The sequence below is a fragment of the Nothobranchius furzeri genome, chromosome 1, assembly GCF_043380555.1.
Source record: "Nothobranchius furzeri strain GRZ-AD chromosome 1, NfurGRZ-RIMD1, whole genome shotgun sequence".
NCBI classification, from domain to species: Eukaryota; Metazoa; Chordata; class Actinopteri; order Cyprinodontiformes; family Nothobranchiidae; genus Nothobranchius; species Nothobranchius furzeri.
Genome location: NC_091741.1, coordinates 94832374 through 94859241, shown reverse-complemented (window position 1 = coordinate 94859241; position 26868 = coordinate 94832374). Strand labels below are relative to the sequence as shown.

The window sequence follows — 26868 nt, the reverse complement described above, 5'->3', positions numbered from 1 at the left end:
AGATGTTCAGAATAATGAAAATGTAACCAGTCCAAAGATGAAGCAACAGCTGACGTGTGCAGGTTAAAAGTAATTTACAGAAGCTGACTAGTAATTGGAGCTTATGTTCAGCTGCACCTAGTGGTCAACAATATTTTTTACCCCTAAATCAGATGCTCTGACTCAGATCAGTCATGATTGAAATAGGAGAAAAGTAAAATATCTGAATATTTTAGTATTAAAATCTTGCCTTTAAATGTGGCAGGTAAACTAGTGCAGTTTTAGCTCAAAGTAAACAGTAAACAAGTAACTTCAAATGGAAAAACCTGTTCACTTTTCAAACTGACAAGTTACGTGAAACATTCTTTTTGCACGTTTCACAACTCCGTTGCATCACTATTAAAACACACAGGTCGTTTTTGTTTTGTTAAACAGCCAAAATATAGGTTAGTTTTTTTCACCGCTGTTGTGTGGAAATCTGTTTTCCCTATTTGTCCCAGCCATCACGCGTGTGTTTCACGTGTTCCTTTGCCAAAAAAAGAAGACTAAAAACAGCTGCTTTTAAGTTGGTGGGGAAGTATGTGGACACGGAGACATACTTAAGCACGACACCATCGCAATTCACACAACGGACGCCATCGCCCTCTCGTGGCCGTTTTGAGGTAGCCAGTCAACCGTCACGTGAGACCGCAGTAACGTGACTCTCATGAACGGGAAATGGGGAACAACAGAACATAACTTGTCTGAAGCTCACGAGCACGTCCCATACTTTGTCCCGTTGTTCCCACGGTACCCGGGCCGAACCTCCCCGAGCAGAACCGTTAGGACGTAGAGAGGGTCTCCGGGAGCACTCTGGTGAGTTTGCCGCTGTTAGCTACAATTACAGCTAATTGTTTGCTCACATGAATCAGCTTTTCTATAATGAATCGATTTTGATTAACTTTTAACATTATTTTTATGTTCTGTTTCGTTTCACAGTAACATGACCAGAGTTTAATTACTTTTTTTTTGTTTATTGCCTTGTTTCTCAGCCTTGGCATGCTATCGAAATGTTTACCTGAGCTGTGACAAAAGTATGGAAATCAGCGAGTATTCGAGGCAGTAGTCACTAGAAAACATGCTTATTTTTATCTTTCTAGAATGTGCGTGGTTGTTTTTAACTGTTTTCTCATGACTAATTTTATGACTTCACACAGGGTTGGCTGCTTATTAAGCTCCGATCAGATGATCTCTATTAGCGAGGCTGTAAATCAGCTCAGCATCACAAACCAGTGCAGGGTTTTTAGTTTCCGCCTGCATTAGTTTTACCAGGAGGATACAATAACATGGAATAATTACAGTCCGTGTTTTTGACTTGTTTCTGTCCATTTGTGAACAAAAACGAGGGAGAAACGTTGCTAATTTGTTTCAATATTAGCAGAAATGTGCAAGAATGGAAATCCCAGCTGATCATGAGTGCCAGGAGGATGTGATGCTTCCTCTTTCTGCAGCTTTTCTCTCCAACTGTCTCCTCTGTGATTTCCAAAAGCATTAACTGGCTTACAGGTGGCGATGGGGTCCATCTTTCGGAGCGAGGAGGTGTGCCTGGTGCAGCTCTTCCTCCAGTCTGGTTCAGCCTACAATTGTGTCAGTGAGCTGGGAGAGCTGGGCCTGGTGGAGTTTAGAGATGTGAGTTTTTTTACTTGAATATTTATTTCCCTGTGGGTTGTAGTTCTGTGGTGGAAAGCTCTTGCGCGCGTGTGCGCACACACACACACTCGTGGGGGTTTGAGAGGAACTGATCTCCTGACCTGCTAGTAATGGATTGATTTTATCTGCTGTCACATGTTTTGTCACTTATAACAGATCTTTTTTGATTACTGATCTGGGTTTAGTTAGAATAATATTCCCACCGGAGTGGAAATGTCTTTTTTAAGGTGGTGAGACATAATCAGGTGAGCATGAATAACCCAGCAGCTTTCTTCCTCTTCCTCCTTTTATTTTTATTTGGGACACTTCAGTTGAATCCTAACGTGAACGCCTTCCAAAGGAAGTTTGTCAGCGAGGTCAGACGATGTGAGGAGCTGGAGAAGACTTTTAGTAAGTCCTGACTCATCCTTCCTCCTGTGTGTTTCCATTCGTTCCTCATTAGTCCTGTTCCGATTCTCTGTTCCTGTCCTTCAGACTTCCTGGAGCAGGAGATCAGTCGCTCCTTGTCTCCACCCCTAAAAGGTCCCCTTCGTCCTCCGTCCCCAATGCCCCCGGCTCCTCAGCCTCGTGAACTCATCACCATAGAGGAGGAGAGCGAGAGGCTGGCCAGAGAGCTCAAAGAGGTGAAAATGAAGCAGCAGCGATGAATTTAAAAGCTTTTGTTGTGTTTTCAGAGTGTTTTTTGGGACTGATGAGGTGTTTTCTTTATCAGGTGTCTAGAAACAGAGACAGCCTTCTGACTCAGCTCAACCATCTCCATCAGTACCAAGGAGTCCTGACCAAAACACACTCGCTCACAGCTACACAGGTAACCACTACCCCGCAGCAAGTTCTGGATCACAGTTGCATAGAAAGACAGGAAGTCGTGCTGCATCTTCCCCTTTTCTCTCACAGGCACCGCCTCCGGTCCTGGAAAACCACGGCCTGTTTGATAACCGCCAAGATATCCGCCTCAGGTAGAGCTCACTTTTACGAGTTCCTCTTGAGGTTCACACGATCTCATTCACCTTCAACATATTTGCTCCTCAGCTTCGTAGCAGGAGTGGTCCATCCGTGGAAGGTTCCCTCGTTTGAACGGTTGCTATGGCGAGCGTGTCGTGGTTACATCATTGTGGACTTCAGAGAAATGGAGGAACCACTTGAGCATCCGGACACGGTGGGAGCACGAGGATGATTTTTGATTCATCAGATGCGTTTCTGGATTCTTACCACGCCTGTGTGTGTGTGTTTAGGGGGAAATGGTGCAGTGGACCGTGTTCCTCATTTCCTTCTGGGGCGATCAGATGGGACAGAAAGTCAAGAAGATTTGCGACTGGTGAGGGAATCTCCGCAACATTTGGATTTTATTTTTATGGAGGTTATAGATTTACACAGCTGGCTCTAATGAGGTTGATTCCTGCTCCGGGCAGCTTCCACACTCAGACATTTGCTTACCCCGAGACCACGGCAGAGAGAGAGGAGATTCTGCAGGGGCTTCAAGGCAGAATAGAAGACATCAAATCTGTGAGTGTGATCAAATGTAGTCGTTTAGTTGCTCTTCTTTACCAAGTGCAGCATGTCGCCCTTCACTTCCCTTGTTTTTTTTTTTTTTTGTGAGTTCAGGTGTTGCGTCAGACTGAAACGTACCTGCAGCAGCTGCTGGTTCGAGCAGTGGCCATCCTGCCCGAGTGGAAGGTTAAGGTCCAGAAGTGCAAGGCCATCCAGATGGTTCTAAACCTCTGCAGCCCGTCTGTGACCGACAAGTGCCTGATCGCAGAGGCCTGGTGTCCCACTGGCAAGCTGCCCGAGCTGCAGAGCGCCCTCAGAGAGGGAGGGGTGAGAAGATGCAGCAAGTACCAGCGACTCTAGGGGGGGGTCAGCATCTGTGACTGTCTGTTTCTATCATCCTCAGAGGAAGAGCGGCAGCGGCGTCGACTCTTTCTACAACCGCCTGCCGTCCTCCACCCCCCCGCCCACTCTGTTCCCACTCAACTCTTTCACGGCTGGTTTCCAGAACATCGTCGACGCTTACGGCGTGGCCAGCTACCGTGAGGTCAATCCAGGTACGTCCATACACAAATAAATGGAAACTGGTTTAGAAGGGAAGCGTCCAGTCAGGTGTTTATGTCCCTCTCTGTCTCGGCAGCGCTCTACACCATAATCACATTCCCCTTCCTGTTCGCGGTGATGTTCGGGGACGTGGGTCATGGTCTGCTGATGTCTTTGGCTGCCCTCTGGATGGTTCTTGAGGAGAAAGACCCCAAACTCAAAAACAACACAAATGAGGTTATTTTAGCCCTGAATATATTCTTTTCTTATAGTTGCTGCTTAATAAAACCCTAAAACTCATAATTGTAAGCTTTTGTTTGCTGAAAATTAAATTAAGCTTTTTTTTTGTTTAAGTTAGAATTAAATTTTTTGATTGAAAATGTTTTGAAAATGAGCAAAACTCCCAGAAAAAACTCTGATTTGTAACCAGAGCGTATCCTTTAAATGTTTTACGGTACCAGTGGTGTTTTAGAGAAACCAGGCCAGCGGAGGAGGCGTGTCACCGTCTGAAGGAGTGTTTTTTCTTTTCTCTGTGTTTCAGATCTGGAGGATGATGTTTGGAGGACGGTATCTGATTCTGCTGATGGGGCTGTTCTCCATCTACACGGGTGCCATCTACAACGAGTGCTTCAGCAGAGGCATCACCACCTTCAACTCGGCTTGGAGCGTCGGCCCCATGTTTGAGAACAACATCTGGAAGTGAGAGCGGTCCATAACGATGCTTCCTGTGTTTTCTCTGAACTCCTCTAACGTTTACGTCTCCTGTTAAAGCTCCTCGGTGTTGGGAGGGAACCAGGATCTGTCCATGGATCCGAACGTAACTGGGGTTTTTTCCAGCCCCTATCCGTTTGGGATTGACCCCGTAGGTCATCGTCTTAAAATCTGACCCAAAGCTCACCTGATCCTCATTCTGTCTCCACGTTTTTGCTGTTCTCAGGTCTGGAGTCTGGCCACAAACAAGCTAACCTTCCTCAACTCCTACAAGATGAAGATGTCGGTCATCATCGGCATCATTCACATGACATTTGGGGTCTGCTTGTCATTCTTCAACTACTGGTCAGTATTGTGTTGTCGTTCATCCCCGCCGAAGCTCCCCTGCAGCATCGTTTGAATCCTCTTCCTGCCGTTTTCTGCAGGCACTTTGGTCAGATCAGCAGTGTGTTCTTGGTGCTGATCCCAGAACTGCTCTTCATGCTGTGTCTGTTCGGTTACCTCGTCTTCATGGTGGTCTTCAAATGGATCGTCTACACTCCTGCAAGGTCCAGAGAGGCGCCCAGTATTCTGATCCACTTCATAGACATGTTCCTGTTCATGACCAACGCCGACAACCCTCAGCTGTATGAGGGTCAGGTGGGTGCTGCTGTCCAACTCCCAGTAATGTCTCTGGATTTGACTCCATGTTGTTTTTACTGCAATAATAAAGTCGTCATAACTGCTTCATCACTGTCCCTGTGGTTGCTTGTGTGTTTGAGGTTGCATTTTCTGTAGGTCTACGGCTATTAGATCTGAGGTCTCTATTATAACACAATAATAATAAAGTTTTCGGGCTTTTATATTTGCAAGCTACAATGCTGCTAATGTTGCTCCACGTTCAAAGAGCAGCTGTGTTGGAAGTGTAAAGGTTACAAATCTGCAGGATTGTTGTTTTTCTGAGTGTATTAACATGCACTGAATAAATGAATGTTGTTGTTCTTGCAGCTTGTGGTGCAGAAGGTCCTGGTGGTGGTGGCTCTGTGCTCAGTCCCTGTCCTCCTGCTGGGAAAGCCGTCATACAAATACGCCATGTTCAAGATGAGACCAGTCCAAGTGGTGAGCGTGTGTCTAAGTGAGCTTTATCTTTTAGAATCGGTGACATTTAGTTAGATCGGAATTATTTGTGGAATTAGGAGGAAGACAGGCGCCCTCTGGTGGCAGACGAAGGCTCTGTAAACGCCCGTCAGGGGGACGTGGAGGGAGGAGACGCTGAGGAAGAGGTCAGATTAGAGTTCATCAGATGAGTAGATTAAATTCTAGATTCTTTTGTAACTTTGTGATCTTTGCTGGCTGCAGGAGTTCGATGCTGCAGATGTGTTCATGCATCAGGCCATCCACACCATAGAGTACTGCCTGGGCTGCGTCTCCAACACGGCCTCCTATCTACGACTCTGGGCCCTCAGTTTGGCTCATGCTCGTCAGTACACACACACACACGCACTAATGCAGTTATTCATCCATTCATGAGGTTTTTCTCCAGCCTTGTGCGTTTGTGTCTCTGACTGAGTTGTTTGTGTTTCTGCAGAGCTCTCAGAGGTGCTGTGGGGGATGGTCTTGCGTCTGGCGCTGAGGTGGAAGGGCTACGTGGGCTCTGCAGTGCTTTTCGTTATTTTCTTTTTCTTTGCAGTTTTGACCGTCTCCATCCTCCTGATCATGGAGGGACTCTCGGCTTTTCTGCACGCGCTCCGTCTGCACTGGTGAGGAAAAGAAATGGACATCAGTTTGTGTCTCAGTATTGGTTTCTGGTTTTGGAACTGAAAGGGAGATTTATTTACTATTGGGGGTGAAAACTGGCGAGAATCCGGCGATGTGATATATTCTGATACTAAAAGTCTCAGACCAGACACTTTCAAGAGCTTCCAAGATCTTGTTATTCACTCAGAATAAAGGTGATAGAAACTGCTGCCCCTAGAAGTCAGTTAGACTTACACAACACAAAGGAAAAACAGTAAATGTCTACATGTAATTTCTCCATAGGCCTGGGACATATTTTGCTGGATGATATATTGTCCATCTAATTATTGACGATAAACGATAATATTGTCGACATTATCAACACCAAAATAACCACTTATGTAATGTTAATGGATCATAATAATGCAAGTACACCCTTTAAAATGCAACAATGAAACCTTTATTTAACTAACACAAGTGATATATTTTCTGCAGTACTGAAACGCCTGAGCTCCGTTTGTTTCCTTTGAGGTCGTAGAGATCTACGTTACTGATTGTAAACAATTTCTGAAAATACTGATCTCTAGACTCCTTCACAACTTTAATCCTGTAAGGGATGTGTTCATCCTTGTTCTTTTCATCCATCCTTTTTACTTGTTCTGCTTCAGCTGCAGCTTCCCCTAGCAACACGAGTCATACACCTAAAATGGTGCTAAGGGGTGCGGTTGACAAAGACCGAAATATCGAAGATGGAAAAATGTAGTTCATTTTCATCTATCGTACAATTGGTTGATTTATTGAAGAAGAAGAAGAAGAAGAAAATATCATTTCTATAGCGCCTCTCAAGATAAAAATCACGAGGCGCTTCACAAAAACAAAAAATAAAAAATTGTAAAAATATAAAAAAGCATTTTGAAAATGTTTAAAATATATTTAAAATGAGCAAGAATAAGCTATTGCGATTTAAAAGAAAAAATGTTAAGAAAGAGAGCGAGTGAACAGGAAAGAGGGAAATCAGTGGATCCTGAGGAAGGTGGAATAGGTGGGGAGAGCAGAATAAAGAGAGAGTGGTGAAGAAGGTCATACAAAAGCCAACTTGAACAAGTGAGTCTTCAGCTGCTTTTTGAAGGAGACCACTGAGTCCACTGATCTCAGGCTCAGGGGGAGAGAGTTCCAGAGTCTGGGGGCCACAGCAGCAGATGATCTGTCACCTTTGATCTTTAGCCTGGTGCTGCACAACCAGTAGGCTTTGATCATTGGACCTCAGGGACCTGCTGGGGGTGTAGGGACTAAGAAGATCACCAATGTAAGATGGTGCTTGTCCATGTAAGGTCCTGTAGACCAGAACCAGGATCTTGAAATGAACCCTGAAGTTGACTGGCAGCCAGTGAAGCTGGAGGAGAAGCGGGGTGATGTGGGTGTATTTGGAGGACTTGGTCAGAAGCCGAGCACAGGCATTCTGAACCACCTGTAGACGGTTCAGGGAGGTTCTGCTCACACACGTGAAAGAGAGTTACAGTAGTCTAAGTGTGAGGAGATGAAGGTGTGGATAACTGTCTCAAGTTCAGAGCGGGACAGAATGGGACTCAGCTTAGCAATGTTCCTGAGATGGAAGGAGGAGTGAAGCAGAGAACTGACATGAGAATCCAGGGTGAGAGCTGGGTCAAAGGTCACGCCAAGATTCCTGACAGAAGGTTTGGTGTGAGAAGCAAGCTGACCAAGAGAGTCTCTGACTTTGGGAACCAGCTTGTCTGGGGCACAGATGAGGATCTCAGTCTTATCTTCATTCAGCTGAAGAAAGCTCCCAGCCATCCAGGTTTTGATAGAGTCTAAGCAGGTGTGTAACAGCTGCAGCTTAGACATCTCATGGGGCTTAAAGGAGATGTACAGTTGGATGTCATCTGCATAAATATGGTAGGAGATTCTTTTGAAGGAGCTCAGGATGTGCTGAAGAGGAAGCAGATAGAGGAAGAACAGAGGCCCCAGCACAGAACCTTGTGGGACACCATGGGTAAGAGAGGTGGTGGAGGACCTAAACTTGGAGACGGCCACAGAAAAGGAGCGCTCAGAAAGATCAGAGGAGAACCAATCCAGAACAGATCCTGATAGGCCTACCCAGTCTCTCAGCCTCTCCAGTAGCAGGTGATGGTCAACAGTGTCAAAGGCTGCAGTCAGGTCCAGCAGGACCAGAACAGAACAGTCCCCTGCATCACTGTGAGTCAGAAGGTCATTAGAGACTCTAAGAAGAGCTGTTTCAGTAGAATGAGCTCTACGAAAACCTGACTGGAAGCTATCATAGATTTTACGTTCATCAAGAGCAGCTGTGAGTTGTTTAGCCAGAACCTTTTCCAAGATCTTGGAGATGAACGGAAGTTTAGAGATGGGTCTGAAGCTGCTGTGGAGAGAGGAGTCGAGACTCGGTTTTTTAAGAAGCGGGTGGATTACAGCGTTCTTAAAGTAAGCAGGGACCTGACCAGAAACCAGAGAAGCATTAATTATAGAGAGCACACTGGGACCGATGGACTGAAAAGCACTTTTAAACAAAGATGAGGGTACGATGTCGAGGGGGCATGCAGAGGTCTTCATAGAGTTAACTAGTTTGGTTAACTCAGGCAAAGAAACAGGAGCAAAGCTATCTAGGATGATGGGCCTGGTTGGAGTTGGGAGAGGCAGCGATAAGGCTGAAGGAGAGATGCTGGATCTGACCTTATTGACTTTGTCCACAAAGAGAGACAGAAAGTTCTCACAGTCTGTAACAGAGTGGATGGAGGCTGTGATTATCATCCCGGCCCTAATTCGCCATTAAAAAAAAAGACTACTCCACTTTTCAGTAATGATTCAGTATCATAATACAAAATACTGATACTTTATTGTTACTCTATTGATATTTTATTGCACCCTTATTTATTCCATGTTTAGTATGTTAATATAAGGGGTGGCATTGCATGGGAATTTAAGCCTTTTATTACTATTTGCACATTATTCTTCTGTTTCTGTGACATTGTCTGCTTCAAATCTCTTGCAGCTTAAAAAGAACACAAAAACACATTCAAATGTGCAGCTTGATTATGGAAAGATGCACTAAAACCTTGGTTATAAGGTTATAATGCATCATGTGGCATTGATGAAATTTTCAAAATAAAAGAAAAAAAATTATTTCTGCATGTACAACAAAGGGATTTTGGAGAAATGAGATGAAATACCCAGATCCTATGTAAAGTTTAAACGAGGCACACATTGTCTAAACTGGCATTTTGACACCTAAATGGAACATGTTATACAAAACTCACCTTTAGCATTGTTTTGCGCTGCTGTATAGGAACACTCCAAATGTGGGAAAAAAACATCCGTCCATTTTCTGTCTGTGTTTAGTTTCAGGAATTATTTGGCTAAAAAGTAGCTATTTGGAAAATGTCCCCTTTTGTGATGTCACAAAAGGGGACATTTATGTAGAATCTATTTTGTGTACTTTTCCATAAATGTTACACATTTTATTTAGTGTATGGATCAAGCTAAGGCATGTTCTCATGTAGTGATTAGTATAAAAGTGCAGTCATTCTCGCCTGACTTGAATTTTCTATTTAGAAAACAGTTGATCGAAGGATTGTTTTGGGAATCCTTTACTCTTCAGAGTGTTTGCTGTGAAACCGGCCAGACCAATAGGAGTGTTGTGGTCTGTATGTGTTGGAGTTGACCTCTTCTCGTCTCTCTCAGGGTGGAGTTTCAGAATAAGTTCTACAGCGGGACGGGCTACAAACTCAACCCATTCTCCTTCGTAGCTCTGATGAACGCTCCTGCTCCTGTTTGATCCACCAAATCATCACCAAGCTGTTAATTAATCTGTTTACCTTCATCCTAACAATGATCTGTTGCCTGGAAACCACAAAATGGTTCAATTAACTTGCACAATAATCGTGATGGATGACTGTTATTTTTGCATCAGTGGAGTGAAAACGTGACCCTGTGCTAGATGATGACATCATGGTAGGAAAATAATAATTTTGTAATGCATTTGTAATTTTTTACTCTGAATTGTGTAATTGTTTTTTCCAAATGCTTTTTAGTGTTTGGGGAAGTATTTGGTAATTATCTGATTTTTACTGTACGAACACGTATTATAGTCAAATTATGAAAAGGGAAAAGCACCTCTAATAACGGTTTTTAGGTGTTTAAGGGAATGAGACTTGGTGAATGTTAAACTCATCCTGTTTAATTGTTAATATAAGAACAATTTAAGTAATTTCTAAGAGCCAAAGACCCCCACCCCCCATTTTAATGTCTTCCAAACACACCACAGGTATTTATTCCTAGTTTAATGTTTTACTAGTGCCTTATTGGGATTATTTAAGGCAGTGTGTATTTTGGACAAGATTCTAACTGCTGTTGTTCCACTAATATTTTTACAAAACCACCTTAAACATTTCTTTTTGTCACTTGATGCTTTAAATTTGATTACATTTTGAATAAACAAGATTTTCTTTCCACGTCTCATTTTGTGATGTTCTTTACTCACTAGGTTTTTTTCTTGTTGCTTATTTTATATTTGATGTTATTTATTTATTTATTATGACTTCTAGTCATCTCTAGATTTTCTTTAAAGTGACAATGTGTAGTTTTTAATAGTTCATCTCTGGAAATATCCATCAAAATATTGTTGATAATGAATCAAATGATGCCCAGTTGTTGAAAAAATATTGGCGGCTTTGTAACATATAACCCAGGGGTGCCCAATCCTGGTCGTAGAGGGCCGGTATCCAGCAGGTTTTGTGTTTTTTCTGCTCCAACACTTGATTAACTGGTTGAATCACCTGTGCAGCATCTCATCAGGCTCTGCAGAAGCCTGTTAATTACCTGCTGATTTAAATCAGGTGTGTTGAAGCAGTTAAAACTAAAACATGCTGGATACTGGCCCTCCAGGACCAGGATTGGGCACCCCTGATATAACCATAAAAATCTGGTCTAAATTAAATGGGAGTGGGTCTAAGCCTCTAGGTGATGCCATAATAAATGCCATGTTTCCTTCTACGGGAGCCCTTGAGGACAAAACACATTTACTGATTTTCAACAAATGGTTACAAAATTTTCTCCATTTTTAAATGTTATTGTTTTACACATTTACCTGTTCACTCATTGCCAGTGATGAAAGGGAATCTGATGTTCTTGTCATTTTGCTGATGTTTGCACTCCCTGGGCCTTGTTGACCCTAATTGGCATCCGTTGGAAAGGTCTGCTTGCAACAATTTAGGTATCTACTGCTAGGGAAAACACACACTGTCATTTTAAGCGTTTCCACTATCCTCAACCCACACACATTATAATTTGATTTAAACCTGTCAAATAAACGTTATACTTTACTAATTTCAGGAATATCAGTTTAAACATGTTGCAACCTTCACACTTCTATCACAATTAACCTGACATGATGCAGTTATTGAATTTAAAAGTTGATCTTGTGAATATTTTGTAAAATTGCATCAATTATTATTGCTATATTATAATTAAAGCAAAAATAAAAATTTGTTTAACTGATTACCTCAAACAGCACATGTAATTTAGAAAGAAGACTTAAACCACCACGGTAGCAGCTGAGTGGATTTCTATTTAGCTAGATTTCTGCTCGACAACTGTCTCCCTCTTGTGGCACATTATAACCATTACAATCCTCGAGTATCAAAAAAAAGCCGAACACTTGTTCGAGTACAGTTTTTCATGTAGCTTTTAACTGCTTGACATAAAAAAAACATTTAGATTAACGCGCTAACCAGTTAAAGTCTTAATTAAACGCAATCTGATGAAAGATTGACGAAAGATAATTGTTTTTACTGTTTGTTTCTGTCCGGACGTTATTTCAAGGTACACCAACTGACCCGGATATTATTGCAATGTCAAAGATGGCGGACATCATGCCAATCCTTGAAAATTAACACAGTTTGGGAAACAAACTTTAAAGACACCTAATCTCACAATATTATACAAAACATTGTATGCTTTTTATTTAAAGTGGATATGGCTTTGAGTGAAATTAGTCGCAATTGCCGGTTGCTGTTGAGTCAAATTCAACGATGCCGTCCCGGTCTGAAGCAGACAGGTGAGTTGGACAACCCTCCCTGATTTAGCCATAACGTTGTTTTAAACTCACCGATACTTACTGTCTTTTTTGTTTTACTAAGCAGTGCCAGCTCGGTGTTTGAGCCAGGTTGCTCCCCGACCGGAGCCCAGCGCGGAGCCAAACGAAGACGTGAGTCCGACCTTTGTGAACAGAAACCCCCGGAACCTGGAGCAGATGGCCCTGGCTGTGAAGGACCGGGGCTGGAAAACCACTTGGCCTCACCAGCAGTTCTACCACAGGTTTGAATCAAATACTTAATGTAAAAATCCAAAATCGAGTTTTAGTTATAGAAAATGGAAGAACCTGCGCCATCAGTTAACTAAATTCCTCTTATTTGATTTAGTTTGAGGTTTTTAACTCTTACAAATAACAAACCCAACATTAGGGTTAGAATCTCAAAGTCCACTAATTGATTTAACTTTAATATCAACTTTTATATAAAACATATTTAAACTCCACCACTGGTGTGTGTGTGTGTGTGTGTGTGTTTGTGTTGGACATTTTTCTGCTAGAGACCCTTGGAGATTAAGGTGTCATTTGACACATAAAGGATGAACAAAATACTGAAAGAAAACTGTCTTTTTTTATAGCACCTCTCAATATAAAAATCACCAGGCGCTTCACAAAAACAAAACATTTAAAATATAAAAAAGATGTTTAAAATGAGAGAAAAATAAACATTTGTGAATAAAAAGTGTAAGGAAAGGGAGAGAAAATGAATCGGAAAGAGGGAAATCAGTGGATCCTGGGAAAGAGGAATAGATAGAGCAGAATAAGGAGAGGGTGGCGATGAAGGTCACGCAAAAGCCAGCTTGAACAGGTGAGTTACTGAGTCCCATGTCTCGGTGTAGCATGTAGACAAGTAGAATAAAAAGGATCAAATGCAATTTAAAAGTCTTCACACATTCTCTATCGTTCTTTCACTTGTGTCACATTTTTCAGGTTGATGTTCTCTCGCAGTCAACACCACGTCACAGCTGAAGTGTTCTCCAGGAGCTCTCCCATTCCAGTGCTTAGTTGTTCCACCAAAGAGTGGGCATTGAAGAAGGAGCTGCCTTCCACCAGCTGCGTGGCAGCATGTCAAGCTGTAGGAGAGGTGCTGGCACACCGATGCCAGCAGGCCGGCATCACTAGGATGGTGTACAGGGAGATTCCGTGGACGTACCGCTCAGATGGTGTGAGTAAAGTATAAGTATCTGTATGCTTTCTTTTCCTGCTTTATATTATTTTTTTGTCTTTTAGGTTCAAGCTTTCAGAAATGCAATGAAACAGGGAGGAATCCTTCTCAGTGAACCCAGAAGGAAATACGTCGGGACCTGAATTTGAGCATCATCAGTCACATCATTAGTTTTGATAAATGTCTGTTTTATCAGTTATCACTGCAGAAGTATTTAGAGTAATGATGGTATGGTCCTTCCTGTGCTGCTCCGGTGCTTTAATAAACAGAGAAAAACAAACAGTTGGTTGAAATATGGTCCTTTATTTGTCACTCTAAATGCTCTGTAAACAAGAGTGAGACGTAGACGGTGAACAGCAAACCACAGCAACACAAAGATGTGGCTAGAACGCTTCAAACAATCATTGATCCTATCAATCACAGTACAGAGCTCGTTGCCTCAGCAGTGTGCACTGTGGGATTATAAAGTGCATATAAATACATAATCTTTGTGGGCATGCAGGTTAAATTAAGCTTTAGCTTGGTTTCCACTCTAATGTAACACCAGCATGAAATAATGTTTCACATCAGCATCTGGTGAAGTCTGAGTAATTACCCAATCGATTTAATGTTCATATAAATACAGACAAAGACCCTGAACAGGCTGGTATAGAAACACCTACGCATGCACCCAGGTCACCAGCAGACACCTTTTATACTGTTTATATGCAGAAATGTTGGGATGCTGCATTTACAAAGCAGTCAATAATGGAAGTTCGGAACAACACAAGAACAATGGCCACCACCTCAGAGTAAAAACATAAAAACACCGCTCGTATTTTATTCTCAGGTTGAAGGCACTCATGCAGATCTGGTAGAATAAAAATAAAACAATTTTAATACACTCACGTGATAAAGATTTGTAATTAAATATATTCAATGGCACATAGAAAAACAGTTTGGCATTTTGACATGCGCCATAAAACTGGCTTGACATGGTCCATAATGCACAGCTTGGACTGAAATCCTCCCATTCAACAACCATGAAAGTCTTAGAAAAGAATGAAGTGGCAGCTTAAAGTCTCGTTTACCAGAGGAAAGCAGTTATTGCATAGATCTCGGGAGTGTTGGAAGGAGTCTCAAAGGAAAGAACGTCCGGTGTGACATGATGATTAGTCGTTCAATACTTAATAATTAACAGCACCTTCACCTGTGAGGTGTTCTGTCTTTCATCGGTACACCAATGCTGCAGAGAACCATTAGAATGAGTTGAGTGGAGAAACGAAATACCAGCGAAACATAAAAGCCTTGGCGTGTCCTGGTTCCTCCACCTTCAGGAGTTTAATTTCTTGGGTTATTCCTGTCCCTCACCCTTACGGACGTCCTTCCCTGTCCGGCTTCTTTAGCGATCGCCTTGACCAGATTCTGCCAGGCAGCGCGGTTCTGGTGAAACATCCACACACGCTCTTTGGTGGATAAGACCCCGTCGCCCTTGGCTGCGCCTACGATGGCCTGGAGAACGTCTTGGACTGCCAGGCAGCTTTGAAAACAAAAATCAATAATCAGTCAATTGTTAGTCTTTATTTTAAAATACAAAAAGGAAGAGGAAAAAATAACGATGACGTGCAAAATAAAAGTCTTTCTGAATAACGAGTCTGAAAAACTGATGACAGAAAGACTTGAGTCTTGGTTCGATAAAGTAAAAAGAACTTGGTCCTGATTTCTAATCACCCACCTTTTAGCAACCATAGAGATATCAACACTTTAAGCTATTGCTTTCAAACTGGTTTCAGAGGTTCTCGAGGCACAAACTTGAACAACTTCACATTAGAAAGCACTCGGCTCGCGACCTGGACTAGACACCGCCCCTGACAGTTTTGTGGCATAAGTAGGAACACTAGTGGGAGCTCTCTACCTGCTTTAAAGCAATAACTGTCCCTGTGTCGGTAGCTAACATAAAGGCTAGCAGTTGGCTTTTTTTGTTCAATGACCATCAATAAAAAGCACAGGAAGAATTTTTTTTTTTCATTCTTCGTTGGCATCAATGCAGAGCCGTTAGAGAGTAATTTCTTTGGAGGTGAAGCAAAAAGTGAACATTGGCGCGGCCTACGCTCGTTTGAGAAAGTTAAAGGAGGCTGATTGTGACCTGGCTTTGTTGCTACTGGACTTGTAAGTAATAACAGTTTTTGTCCAACATTGTGGATCTTTGGACTTTGCAGCTCATTTATTATCTGTTAGCTCGTGTTGTTTATAGCTACAGCAGGCTGCAGCTGGCCTGTTTACGACGGTTGTAAAGCAGGGGAACATATTTAGTGTTCCTTAAGTCGTCAGAATCTCAACAGCATTCATGCTCAACAGACTCGTGACTGCTTAGTAACAGACGGACAAATGCAGTTGCAGATACAGTACAAGCCAAAAGTTTAGACACACCATCTCATTCAATGTGTTTTCCTTTTTTTCATGACCATTTACACTTAAGGCATCCAAACTATGAATGAACACATGAGGAGTTATGTACTTAACCAAAAAAGGTGAAATAACTGAAAACGTGTTTTATATTCCAGTTTCTTCAAAAATAGCCACCTTTTGCTCTGATTGCTGCTTTGCACACTCTTGGCATTCTCTTGATGAGCTTCAAGAGGAAGTCCTTCAAGACTGTTGGGAAACCCTGAAGCTCATGGAGAGAATACCAAGAGTGTGCAAAGCAGTAATCAGAGCAAAGGGTGGCGATTAGGGCTGAATGATCTTGTTTTGGACCAAAATTGCAATTTCAAGCAGCAAGATCACCTGACCAAAGCTGTGTATTTTTATTTATTTTTTTGGCGGTTCAGACTGATCCAGGATCTGTTGTGTCAACCTTTATTTATTTATTTTTTTTACACCCAGGGTTTCCCCCTGTGTTACGGCAGCAGCAGCAGCCAGCGCGGGGGAGGGTGGTGGTGTGTACCAGCGACGGAGCCAAGCCCAATTCCACAGCTACACATTTAGGTTATTTCCCTGTTTTATTTTTCCAGCCCAAAAGTTCATAACACCCATCAGACGCAGGAATCTCAATGTTCACTGACCTTCTACAACTGGTGCTTGAGGCACTTTTCCTTTTTATTAAAACTACTTGTGGAATTTGTAATAAACAAACCATTAAACATTTACAGAGCTCTACAGAAAGAGTAAATAGAAACTGGAGCAGCAGCAACTCAGACCTTCTAAACCCGACCCAGAATAAAACCACGAACAGAGCTTTAGTCTCGCGTCCTGATGTGATGTGCTGACCTGTGGATATCTGCATATCGTTTCCTTCTTTTACAGAATCTTGAAGAATATTTAGTTCTTTGTTGTCCAAGTTTGTTTAAAAGCCTCAGGATTTTTACACAAACATGACAAATACTACAAAAAGAAGCTGCTACTTAAAAAAAAAGCCTTATCTTTCTAAAATGCTGACGAACCAAAGGTTTATGTAAAAAAACAGCAACCCTTCCTACAATTTACACTTCTCTAAACTCCTCTCACACCTCACTCACCGAGTACGGAACCGATGTGGTTTAGGTGTACGGCACCGCAAAGACCAAAAAAATCATTGAGCCCTTTCAGAGCATTCACACTGGCTGTGATGCAGTGCAGATTCGGATCCAGAGCTCCGGAAAGTTTCTGCAAGGAGTTCATTTGTTCTGGATGCCGCATACAGACTTTTACGAAGTTAAAGAAATTACACGAGCCAGACAGGAAGTGAAAAGCATGAGCCAGCAAGGTGCATCTGGTATATTTTAATATAAAACCTGTTTCTTTATTTTCTGCTGTTTTTATTATTAATGACAGGGATATCAGGTCAGTGTATGATGGTCCACATTATTTTGTGTCAAAATCTCTTATCATTTGGTGCTCTCGTCAGAGCAGATTTCCAGAGATGTTCGGCACAAAAACCGCAGTCAGTGTGGATGGCAGTCTGTCTGGAAACTGGACCACATCCGTTCTGTTACTCGGTGTGAAGGATCAGCCCTTTTTCACACAGTTTAACTGCAACGAGGAAGAGAATAAGGGCTTCATCATTTACCTGTTCATGCCCCTTATCTTCATCATCTAGTTCACTAATGGACTGCATGAGGGAGAAGAGGTTCATCCTGCCACTGCGGTTAACGCTGGGAAGAGTCTTTAGAAGAAAGAGTCATGTCATTAAAAATACATAAATAGCCTCAGATACACTATGAGAGTGTGTGTGCACCTGCCTTTTCTGGTTCATTCACAGTGATGGTGGGGTTAACTGATGCTTCCATCTGCCTGGGAGACTGGTCGGAGTCAGACACAGGGGTCTGTTCTTCAAACACCTGGGAGGGATCGACAGGAGGAGTTTAATGACTGTACAAGATGGACAAACCCTCAGTGCCATGACCCGTGGGGTTCCCACAACTGCTATCTTGACCATATTATGCGTCTCATCGCTCCTGAAAAATACAAAAATGGAGCTGAAAGGGTGGGGGCAAATGATTGACACCCAAAACACTCTACCATGATGAAGCTATGAGCTAACTGAGCTAACCAAACCTAATGGAGGTTGGCAGGCACATTCAGCCAGAAAACCGTTGTAGAGCGACTCTACAACCCTCTGCTTTCTAGGCTGCAACACTTATAGCGTGAGGCACAGGCTTCCCTGGAACAAGCAGGAGGCAAGCCGCTATCGCTAGCACTGAAAGCTCATCTGCCACCTGTCAATCAAAAGGACATGCTTAACCCCCCTCTGAGTGGTCACAAGGTACACTTGATCTTTCCAACCTAAAAGGTTTTTTTTGAAACAGGTTGTAAACATTTTATTTCTGCTGTGAAGTCGACATTTTTAACATGGGAGTCAATGGTCACACTGAGCCAGGATCCTCTAGAAGTTTCTACCTGTTAAAAGTGTAACGTGATGAAGGAACCATTTCTCCCCTCTAATAGCTGTTCTGTTTGACACCGTGCCAGTGTGCATGAAACAGCCTCAAGGTCAGGCATTCACTTCTAATGTTTACATTCCAGCAGTGAAGACAGAAGAACGAAGAATGAACTCTTTTCTTTTAATTAATCAAATAACTATTTTAATAAAGCTAATCAAAACAACTGTTTGTCAATAATAACCATGTGACCGATCTGTGAAATCACAATGTTATGATTAATGTTTAATAAGGAAATGACGTATTATAGCCACTAGTCAGCTGATACACAAGATAAATAATCATGACACATTCCTCTCAATCAGAACCTTCACATCTGAAGCGTGGCAGTCTCTGTGGTGTTTATTTAATCTGTCAGCTGTGATTCGTCCAAAATAATAAACACCCAGATTAATAAGTCAGAACAACGCCATTTTGAGTTCAGTATTCAGCCAGCTCTCAAAATCCTCTAATGTTCATCATTGCTAAGTGGAGTACGGACCGGCCTTCTGTACTTTTTACTTTTAAGCTGAGAACTGCCAAGCTGGGAAATCCTGTTGTTGTTACCAACAAAACAACGGTTCCTTCAGAATAAAAGCTGAACTCGTTGACCCAAAGGGGGGTCCCTTTGACGATGTGAAACACCTGTCGCTTTTTACCTGGAGACTATCCAAAGACTGGTTTGTCGTGCTGTCTACGCCGTTTCATCGGCTCCAGTACCAGAGGAAGGTCGTGAACCTGGCAGCCTGATCTGTACGGGAGTCTCACTGACGGGTAATGTAGAGCGACACAGGTAGCGTCTCATGTGTTTTATGACCACGGTTCAAACGTTGATCAGTTAGGAGCAAAACATCATCTCCCACTCAGACTCGCTTCTCCAGAACGGAGGTTCTGAACTGACATCGCACCAACACACACTCCACCTCACATTCATTCCACCAGCATCCATCACTAGTTAGTCCTGTTAAACTGTTTAAAATCATTTAGATAATAAATTTTGCTTAAACATTGGAGGTCTCTCTCTATTCTCTTGTCTCTCAGTTCATGCAAAGTGTATTTTAAATTTCCCTGTAATAAAAAGAACCACTCTTCTGATTTTTAAAAGCCCAGGTCCAGAGATGGGGTCCATGCCAGGTATGGATCATTAATATCTCTGGTCATTAATTAAATTGTAATACTCTTCATTCCATTACAAAAGGGAGTTTTCCTCTCTTCATGAGGATTGCTGTAAAGACACTGACACAAGTCAGTGACTCAATGCAATCTGCTGGGTTCCTTACATAGGTGCTGGTCATAAAATTAGAATATCACGACAAAGTTGATTTATTTGGTAAATGGTCTGTATTTGTATAGAGCCTTTTTAGGGTTCTACAACCCCCCAAGGCGCTTCACAAAACAATCAGTCATCCACTCATTCACACACTGGCGGGGATGAGCTACCAGTGTCCACAGCTGTCCTGGAGCACACTGACGGAAGCGAGACTGCTGAACACTGGCACCACCGGTACCTCTGACCACCACCAGCTGGCAAGGCAGGTTAAGTGTCTTGCCCACGTACACAACAGCAGCAGTCTGTGGCGGAAGCCGGGGTCGATCCTACAACTCCGATTACTGGACAACCCGCTCTACCTCCTGAGCTACTGATGAACAGTTTAATAATTTCAGTAACTTCGTTCAAAAAGTGAAACTTGTATATTAGATTAATTCATTATACACAGACTGATATATTTCAAATGTTTATTTCTATAATTTTGATGATTCACTTTGACAACTAATGAAAATCCTAAATTCAGTATCTCAAAATTTTATGAAAAGGTTCCACATTGATGACCCCTGGTGCCACAATAATCAGCTAATTAACTCAAAACACCTGAAAAAGCCTTTAAATGGTCTCTCAGTCTAGTTCTGTAGCTAATCATGGGGAAGACTACTGACTTTACAGTTGTCCAAAAGATGGCCACTGACACCTTGCACAACAAGGGCAAGACACAAAAGACACTAACGAGACTGGCTGTTCACAGAGCTCTGTGTCCAAGCACACTAAAGCCTGACTCATGCTTTTCCGTCAGCTCCAAAAGGGAGAGACACGCATGCACGGATGGAGACATTTTGCCCTCATACTTCTCCGTCTCCTAGGGAGTGTAGCAAAGCTATTCCCCCCCAGGACAACAGAGGGCGTAGCGCTGTTCTGTGGTATCCTGTCATGGATCCGGTCCAAGATTGTGTGTTTATATTGTGTTTTTTGTGTATTTAAGAGACTTTTAACACGGACATATTTGTCTCTCATTCTCCCACCGCTTCATGCGCTCCCCACCTCTAAACCCATGTTTCCTGTCATTTCCGTCCACAAATAAAACGCTTGCTGCGCATCTTTTCACTCCTTCAGTCACAGGAGAACTAAACGTTCATAATTTTAGAGTTTTTTCGTGGTGTTTCTCAAGCTTCTCCATGTCTGCCGCTAGTTATCCTCGTCTCTCTTTATGTTTTTGAAGGCGCAATGGCGGCGGTGTAAACGACAGCGGCACCCTGACCAATCACAAGCTTGCGTTCTCCGTCTCGACGGACGGATGTTTAGAAAAGAGAGCTCGACTCCGTCCGTTCTTGCGGGGGCTCTCCAGCAGGCCTGCGATGACGTATAATGGCGTTGCGTGTCTCTGCACTGCCCCAGGCGCAGAAGCATGACTCAGGCTTTAGAGAGGTGAAGGGAAGATGTGATAGAAAAGTGTACAACAATAGGATAACTGCAACCCAGGAGAGGATTATGAAACAAAACCCATTCAAAAACATGGGGGAGATTCACAAAGAGTGGGCTGCAGCTAGAGTCAGTGCTTCAAGGACCACCACGCACAAATGTACGCAAGTCGCGTTCCTTGTGTAAAGCTGCTCTTGAACAAGATACAGCATCAAAAGCATCTCGCTAACATTGTTATTAAGGATGTGGGTCTATCTGACCTTTTCTGTTTTTTCTGAGATATCAGTTTCACCTGCTACACATCACACCTCCGTTGCTCAAAAAAAAAAGGTATCTGGGTGATCACACTGCATCAGTTTTTATAGAACGCATGAATACAGGTGCTGGCCAGTAAATTAGAATATCATCAAAAGGTTGAAAATATTTCAGTAATTCCATTCAAAACGTGAAACTTGTACATTATATTCATGCAATGCACACAGACCAATGTATTTCCGATGTTTATTACGTTTAATTTTGATATTTATAGGTGACAACCAATGAAAACATCAAATCTGGTATCTCAGAAAATTAGAATATTCTAAAGGCCAATGAAAAAATGTTTGTTTCTCTAATGTTGGCCAACTGAAAAGAATGAACATGAAAAGAATGTGCATGTATAGCACTCAATACTTAGTCGGGGCTCCTTTTGCCTCAATAACTGCAGTAATGCGGCGTGGCATGGACTCGATCAGTCTGTGGCACTGCTCAGGTGTTATGAGAGCCCAGGTTGCTCTGATAGTCGTCTTCAGCTCCTCTGCATTGTTGGGTCTAGCGTATTGCATCCTCCGCTTCACAATACCCCATAGATTTTCTATGGGGTTAAGGTCAGGCGAGTTTGCTGGCCAATCAAGGACAGGGATACCATGGTCCTTGAACCAGGTGCTGGTGGTTTTGGCACTGTGTGCAGGTGCCAAGTCCTGTTGAAAGGTGAAGTCTGCATCCCCATAAAGTTGGTCAGCAGCAGGAAGCATGAAGTGCTCTAAAACTTCCTGGTAGACGGCTGCATTGACCCTGGACCTCAGGAAACAGAGTGGGCCAACACCGGCAGATGACATGGCACCCCACACCATCACTGACGGTGGAAACTTTACACTGGACCTCATGCAACGTGGATTCTGTGCTTCTCCGCTCTTCCTCCAGACTCTGGGTCCTTGATTTCCAAAGGAAATGCAGAACTTGCTTTCATCAGAAAACATAACTTTGGACCACTCAGCATCAGTCCAGTCCTTTTTGTCCTTGGCCCAGGCGAGACGCTTCTTGCGCTGTTTCATGTTCAAGAGTGGCTTGACACACGGAATGCGACACCTGAATCCCATGTCTTTCATGAGTCTCCTCGTGGTGGTTCTTGAAGCGCTGACTCCAGCTGCAGTCCACTCTTTGTGGATCTCCCCCACATTTTTGAATGGGTTTGTCGTCACAATTCTCTGCAGGGTGCGGTTATCCCTAGAGCTTGTACACTTTTTTCTACCACATTTTTTCCGTCCCTTCGCCTGTCTGTTAATGTGCTTGGACACAGAGCTCTGCGAACAGCCAGCTTCTTTAGCAATCACCTTTTGTGTCTTGCCCTCCTTGTGCAAGGTGTCAATGATTGTCTTTTGGACAGCTGTTAAGTCAGAAGTCTTCCCCATGATTGTGGTGCCTTCAAAACAAGACTGAGGGACCTTTTAAAGGCCTTTGCAGGTGTTTTGAGTAAATCAGCTGATTAGAGTGGCAGCAGGTGTCTTCTATATTCAGCCTTTTCAGAATATTCTAATTTTTTGAGATACCAAATTTGGAGTTTTCATTAGTTGTCACTTATGAATATCAAATTTAAATGTAATGAACATTGGAAATACATTGGTCTGTGTGCATTGCATGAATATAATGTACAAGTTTCACGTTTTGAATGGAATTACTGAAATATTTTCAACCTTTTGATGATATTCTAATTTACTGGCCAGCACCTGTATGTCAACAAATCTGACAACCAGCTGTGCTGATTCACTTTTAAGTCACTTTAACCGCAAAACTCTTGAAGTCCTTGACACCATTAAACTCAAATAAGTCAAACTTATATCTGACAAACAAAAGGCTCCATGGAGGTTCACCAAATCTGTTACCAATCAGAAAAGAGAGTGCAGGAAAGCAAAGCGTCAATTCAGAAAAAGTAACCTACCACATCACTATGAAACCTTCAAAATGCAGCTGCGCACTCACAACTCTGAATTAAATTAGATGAGACGAGCCTTTTTCTCCCGTCATTTGTGATAATATTAACAATTCCTGTGTTCTGTTTGCTACTAATCTCCCAACACAGTTAGCCCCAAACTTCGTATCCCAAACTTGGTGTAATGGAAGAGCTTGCATCATTTTTCATTGAGAAAATCATAAACATCAGATTAGCCACCATCACAACCAGACCACTGCTAAAGCCACACAGCAACAATCTGGCTAGAATGCCAACTTTTATTGTAATTATTGCTAAAACACTTGAGGACAGAATAAAGACTTTAAACTCATCCACCTGCTGTCTGGACAACCTGCCAACTAACTTAAAAAAATGTTGTTAGCTGTTTAAACGCTGATGTACTGAAAATTGTTAACTGTTCCTTAATGTCAGGTATTTTTCTGAAATCAATGAAAACTGCTGCTGTTAACCTTCTTCTAGAAAAAGAAAATCATATCCCTTAGTGATGAATAACTACAGACCAATCTCTAATCTCCCTTTCATTGGGAAAATTACTGAAAAAGCAGTTATGATCCAGCTGAAGAGCTTTTAGAGAGAAACAACCTGCTAGACAGATTCCAGTCAGGCTTTAGACAACACCACCGCACTGAGACTGCACTGATTAAGGTATTAAATGACATTAGTCTAAATACAGATTCAGGTTAAACTTCTATCCTGATTATACTCAATCTGACTGCAGCTTTTGATGCTGTGGACAACATCCTCCTAGATAGGCTAATGACTCGGGTGGGACTTTCAGGTGCAGTCCATATTTGGTTCCGATCTTATCTCGAAGACAGGTTTATGTTGTCTCTATTGGTTAAAACAAATCAAAGCTGATCACCAGGACACGCGGGGTCCCCCAAGGCTCAATTCTTGGACCACTGCTCTTCAATCTCTACATGCTCCCCCTGAGTCCGGTCATACACAATAGCAACATTGCCTATAACAGTTATGCAGGTGACACCTAGATCTACCTAGCTCTATCACCTAATGACTGTGGTCCTCTAGACTTTATGCTTCCCGCTGCTGACCAACTTTATGAAGATATGCATTTCATTTTCCAACAGGAACAAAGCTGCCAGTGCCTGGTTTAAGGACCATGGTATCCCTGCACTTGATTGGACAGAAAACTCCCCAGACCTAAACTCCATAGACATTCTATGGAGTATTGTGAAGAGGAAGATGCAATATGCCAGACCAACAATTCAGAAGAGCTGAAGGCCATTCTCAGAACAACATGGTCTCTCATAACACCTGAGCAGTGCCACAGACTGATGTGGACTCCATGCCACGCTGTATTGCTGCAGTAATCCAGGCCAAAGAGCCCCAACTGAATATTGAGAGCTGTACATGTTTATACTTTTCAGTTGGCCAACATTTCTAAAATTCCTATTTTACATTGGTCTTAATTGATATTCTACTTTTCTGAGATACTGAATTTGAGATTTTCATTAGTTGTCAGTTATAATCATCAAAATTAAAGAAATAAACATTTGAAATATAGGGTCAGTGTGTGTGCAATGAATTAATTTAATATACAAGTTTCACTTTTTGAATGAAATTACTGAAATAAATCAACTTTGTCATGGTACTGTAATTTTATGGCTTAATGAACTGAACTCAGTAGGAATGCCTTGAGACGACTCTTGTCATGATTTGATACATAAATAAACTGAACTGAAATGGGAACTTGCTCTGTTTTGGAGCCAGCTGATGAGGGGGAACTGCACGTTTGGTCACTCCTGTGTTGGCTTCACTTTAGGCAGCCAAAGTTTGTCCTTTAGTTTAAACTGTTAAGTGTAGGAAATCTGAAACATTATGAAAGATGTTTTATTGAATAAAATAATGACCTCATGATCCTCATCTGAATCGTTTTCATCCAGACTGGCAGACTCTTTTCCATCAGAACTATCGCTGTCATCATCATCTTCAGCAACCTCCTCCTCCTCCTCCTCCTCTTCCTTGTTCGGCTTGTCTTCTTCATTATTTGTCACAGATTTTTGTCTTTGATCTCTTGACTTTCGTCTCCAGAGCGCGCTGTGACGCTGCTGGCTGCAAGAATGAGTCAACAGATCATAAAAAACTTTTTTTAAAGACACTGACAAACACCAAAAGATTTTGTGTCAGCACGAGTTTTGTTACAGCAAAAAGCTGTTGCTTCAGCGCAACGCTGGGTCTGACCTGGCATTCAGGATGCCACTGTAGGTCTGCAGCTGCTTCATGAAGCCCTCATTGGGCTTGACGATGGAGCGGCGATCTCTGACGTAGGCCAGTACCACGTCCAGAGGCCAGTGCTGCTGCTTCATGGCGTATGCGATGACAGTGGACGCAGACCGAGACACCCCCATCTTACAGTGCACCAACACTGCCTGTCCACTTTTCCTGCGACAGAGAGACAGAGGCTCACCAAGATGTCTGAACACATTTCTCATTAGAGTGCAATGAAAGCTGGGCATGTGGAAAAAAATCTTATCAAGATATTGTTTTTCATATCAGTCAATACAGATATATATTCACAATATCAAACAAACCACTGTTTTTGTCAGTCTTTAATGTTCTCTGGTACTTTTCACTGAGATTTGAAGAAAGATGTTTTGGTTTTAAAGGTTTATTTCCAAAAGTTGTCGGACCCGCCGCTCCAGCCAGGGGGCGTGAGGACAGACTGCTGAGAGAGGAGCCCACGGCAGCACCACCACTCAGTGAGAGTGCATGAAGCTGTGTGCTTCATGTTAGAGTCTCCAAAAGCAACACTACACATGACTGCCTTAGTTTACTAATTTAAGGAGGACACCACAGACCTCTCCATGCGTCTTTTGCCCCGCCCACATGCTCGAAGAAATCTGCATTACTGACAACCAAGACCAGACTGGTCTAACCCAGATGTAAATGCACCATTAATAACGGTTTTGGATACATGAAAGAGGTTAAATGTGATGTAGCTCATCACCACCAGGGTGTGAATGGATGAACGACTGATTGTGTTGTAAATCGCCTTTTGCGTTAAGAGTCTGAAGCTTCTTTCCCGTCCAATTGACTTCTACATCCTCAAACAGGTGCGTTGGAGCTTTTTTCAGAGAATGGTTTACAAGGCATTCATTCCGACTAGACCACTGCAAATGCATTAAAATATGTGTAAAGTTGACCTTTAACTAGCCAAAATACGTCTACACGACTGAATACTTCAGTCCCTTATTATCAGTGATGTCATTCGCTGTGTCTTCTGTCTTTTTTACTTTCGGGAGGCTCATTTCTTTCCATTTTTGCAGCCATGTCCGACCTATTACCTACGACTAAAGATACACAAGCGATTAGCCGTTAGCGCTTCAGGCTGGCTGTCGAATGGCTCTATTCCAGCCACCGATTGGTCCAGCTGTTGATCTGTTCTTTAAATTAGTTTCCAATAAACTCATTCTCATATGTTTATCAAGGAAAATGTATTTGTACATATGTATTACTATTGTTTTTGTCGCCCAGCCCTAGTTGCAAGCTTGATTTAATATAAAGAGTTATTTCGGTTTCTCCTCCAAGTTGCTCTTTCAGGGATTATTTTAAAATGCAGAACTGGCTTTTTTCCATCTCAGCCTTGATGTTTTAGTTTAATTTAGGTTCCATTTGCAGACGTAAACAGCGAAATGATTC

The 26868-nt window shown here is 42.4% G+C and overlaps 3 protein-coding genes across 7 annotated transcripts in view; 2 read left to right on the top strand and 1 right to left on the bottom strand.

Annotated features, from left to right (window-relative positions):
• The first annotated feature begins 675 nt into the window (after window positions 1–675).
• On the top strand, window positions 676–10607 carry tcirg1b (T cell immune regulator 1, ATPase H+ transporting V0 subunit a3b). 2 transcript variants are annotated; one of them, XM_015944852.3, is made up of 21 exons: window positions 676–834; window positions 1525–1647; window positions 1980–2058; window positions 2143–2291; window positions 2381–2476; window positions 2563–2624; window positions 2698–2824; window positions 2901–2983; window positions 3078–3171; window positions 3271–3483; window positions 3560–3710; window positions 3794–3933; window positions 4238–4395; window positions 4468–4558; window positions 4634–4752; window positions 4833–5046; window positions 5395–5505; window positions 5583–5669; window positions 5746–5866; window positions 5975–6146; window positions 9838–10607. In XM_015944852.3, exons 2-21 carry the CDS (start codon window positions 1531–1533, stop codon window positions 9929–9931), a joined length of 2478 nt encoding a protein of 825 aa, XP_015800338.1. In that variant the 5' UTR covers window positions 676–834; window positions 1525–1530; the 3' UTR covers window positions 9932–10607. The 2 variants fall into 2 exon arrangements, with proteins under 2 accessions (XP_015800338.1, XP_015800345.1); XM_015944859.3 differs by having other exon boundaries at window positions 691–834; window positions 1508–1647.
• Window positions 10608–11995: 1388 nt separating this feature from the next.
• mrpl18 (mitochondrial ribosomal protein L18) lies at window positions 11996–13691 on the top strand. 2 transcript variants are annotated; one of them, XM_015944929.3, is made up of 4 exons: window positions 11996–12211; window positions 12297–12471; window positions 13175–13409; window positions 13475–13691. In XM_015944929.3, the coding sequence occupies exons 1-4, from the start codon at window positions 12130–12132 to the stop codon at window positions 13550–13552; spliced, it is 570 nt and encodes a 189-aa protein (XP_015800415.3). In that variant the 5' UTR covers window positions 11996–12129; the 3' UTR covers window positions 13553–13691. The 2 variants fall into 2 exon arrangements, with proteins under 2 accessions (XP_015800415.3, XP_015800409.3); XM_015944923.3 differs by having other exon boundaries at window positions 12294–12471.
• An 869-nt stretch (window positions 13692–14560) lies between these two features.
• Window positions 14561–26868, bottom strand: part of ssh3 (slingshot protein phosphatase 3) — a 31538-nt gene continuing 19230 nt past the window's right edge. For all 3 annotated transcript variants that reach the window (XM_015944884.3, XM_015944900.3, XM_015944892.3), the window contains exons 13-17: window positions 25411–25611; window positions 25080–25281; window positions 17609–17707; window positions 17437–17532; window positions 14561–14928 (exon numbers count right to left, since the gene is read on the bottom strand). In XM_015944884.3, the coding sequence (XP_015800370.3) occupies window positions 14791–14928; window positions 17437–17532; window positions 17609–17707; window positions 25080–25281; window positions 25411–25611 (736 nt within the window). In that variant the 3' untranslated portion in view covers window positions 14561–14790. The remainder of the gene's footprint in view (window positions 14929–17436; window positions 17533–17608; window positions 17708–25079; window positions 25282–25410; window positions 25612–26868) is intronic.

Coding starts and splice junctions, on each gene's coding strand:
- tcirg1b (XM_015944852.3), top strand. CDS start 1,531: ATGGGGTCCATCTTTCGGAGCGAGGAGGTGTGCCTGGTGCAGCTCTTC. Junction 2,292..2,380: donor TGGCCAGAGAGCTCAAAGAG/GTGAAAATGAAG, acceptor TTTCTTTATCAG/GTGTCTAGAAACAGAGACAG. Junction 3,711..3,793: donor CTACCGTGAGGTCAATCCAG/GTACGTCCATAC, acceptor CTGTCTCGGCAG/CGCTCTACACCATAATCACA.
- mrpl18 (XM_015944923.3), top strand. CDS start 12,130: ATGGCTTTGAGTGAAATTAGTCGCAATTGCCGGTTGCTGTTGAGTCAA. Junction 12,212..12,293: donor TCCCGGTCTGAAGCAGACAG/GTGAGTTGGACA, acceptor TGTTTTACTAAG/CAGTGCCAGCTCGGTGTTTG. Junction 12,472..13,174: donor CACCAGCAGTTCTACCACAG/GTTTGAATCAAA, acceptor CACATTTTTCAG/GTTGATGTTCTCTCGCAGTC.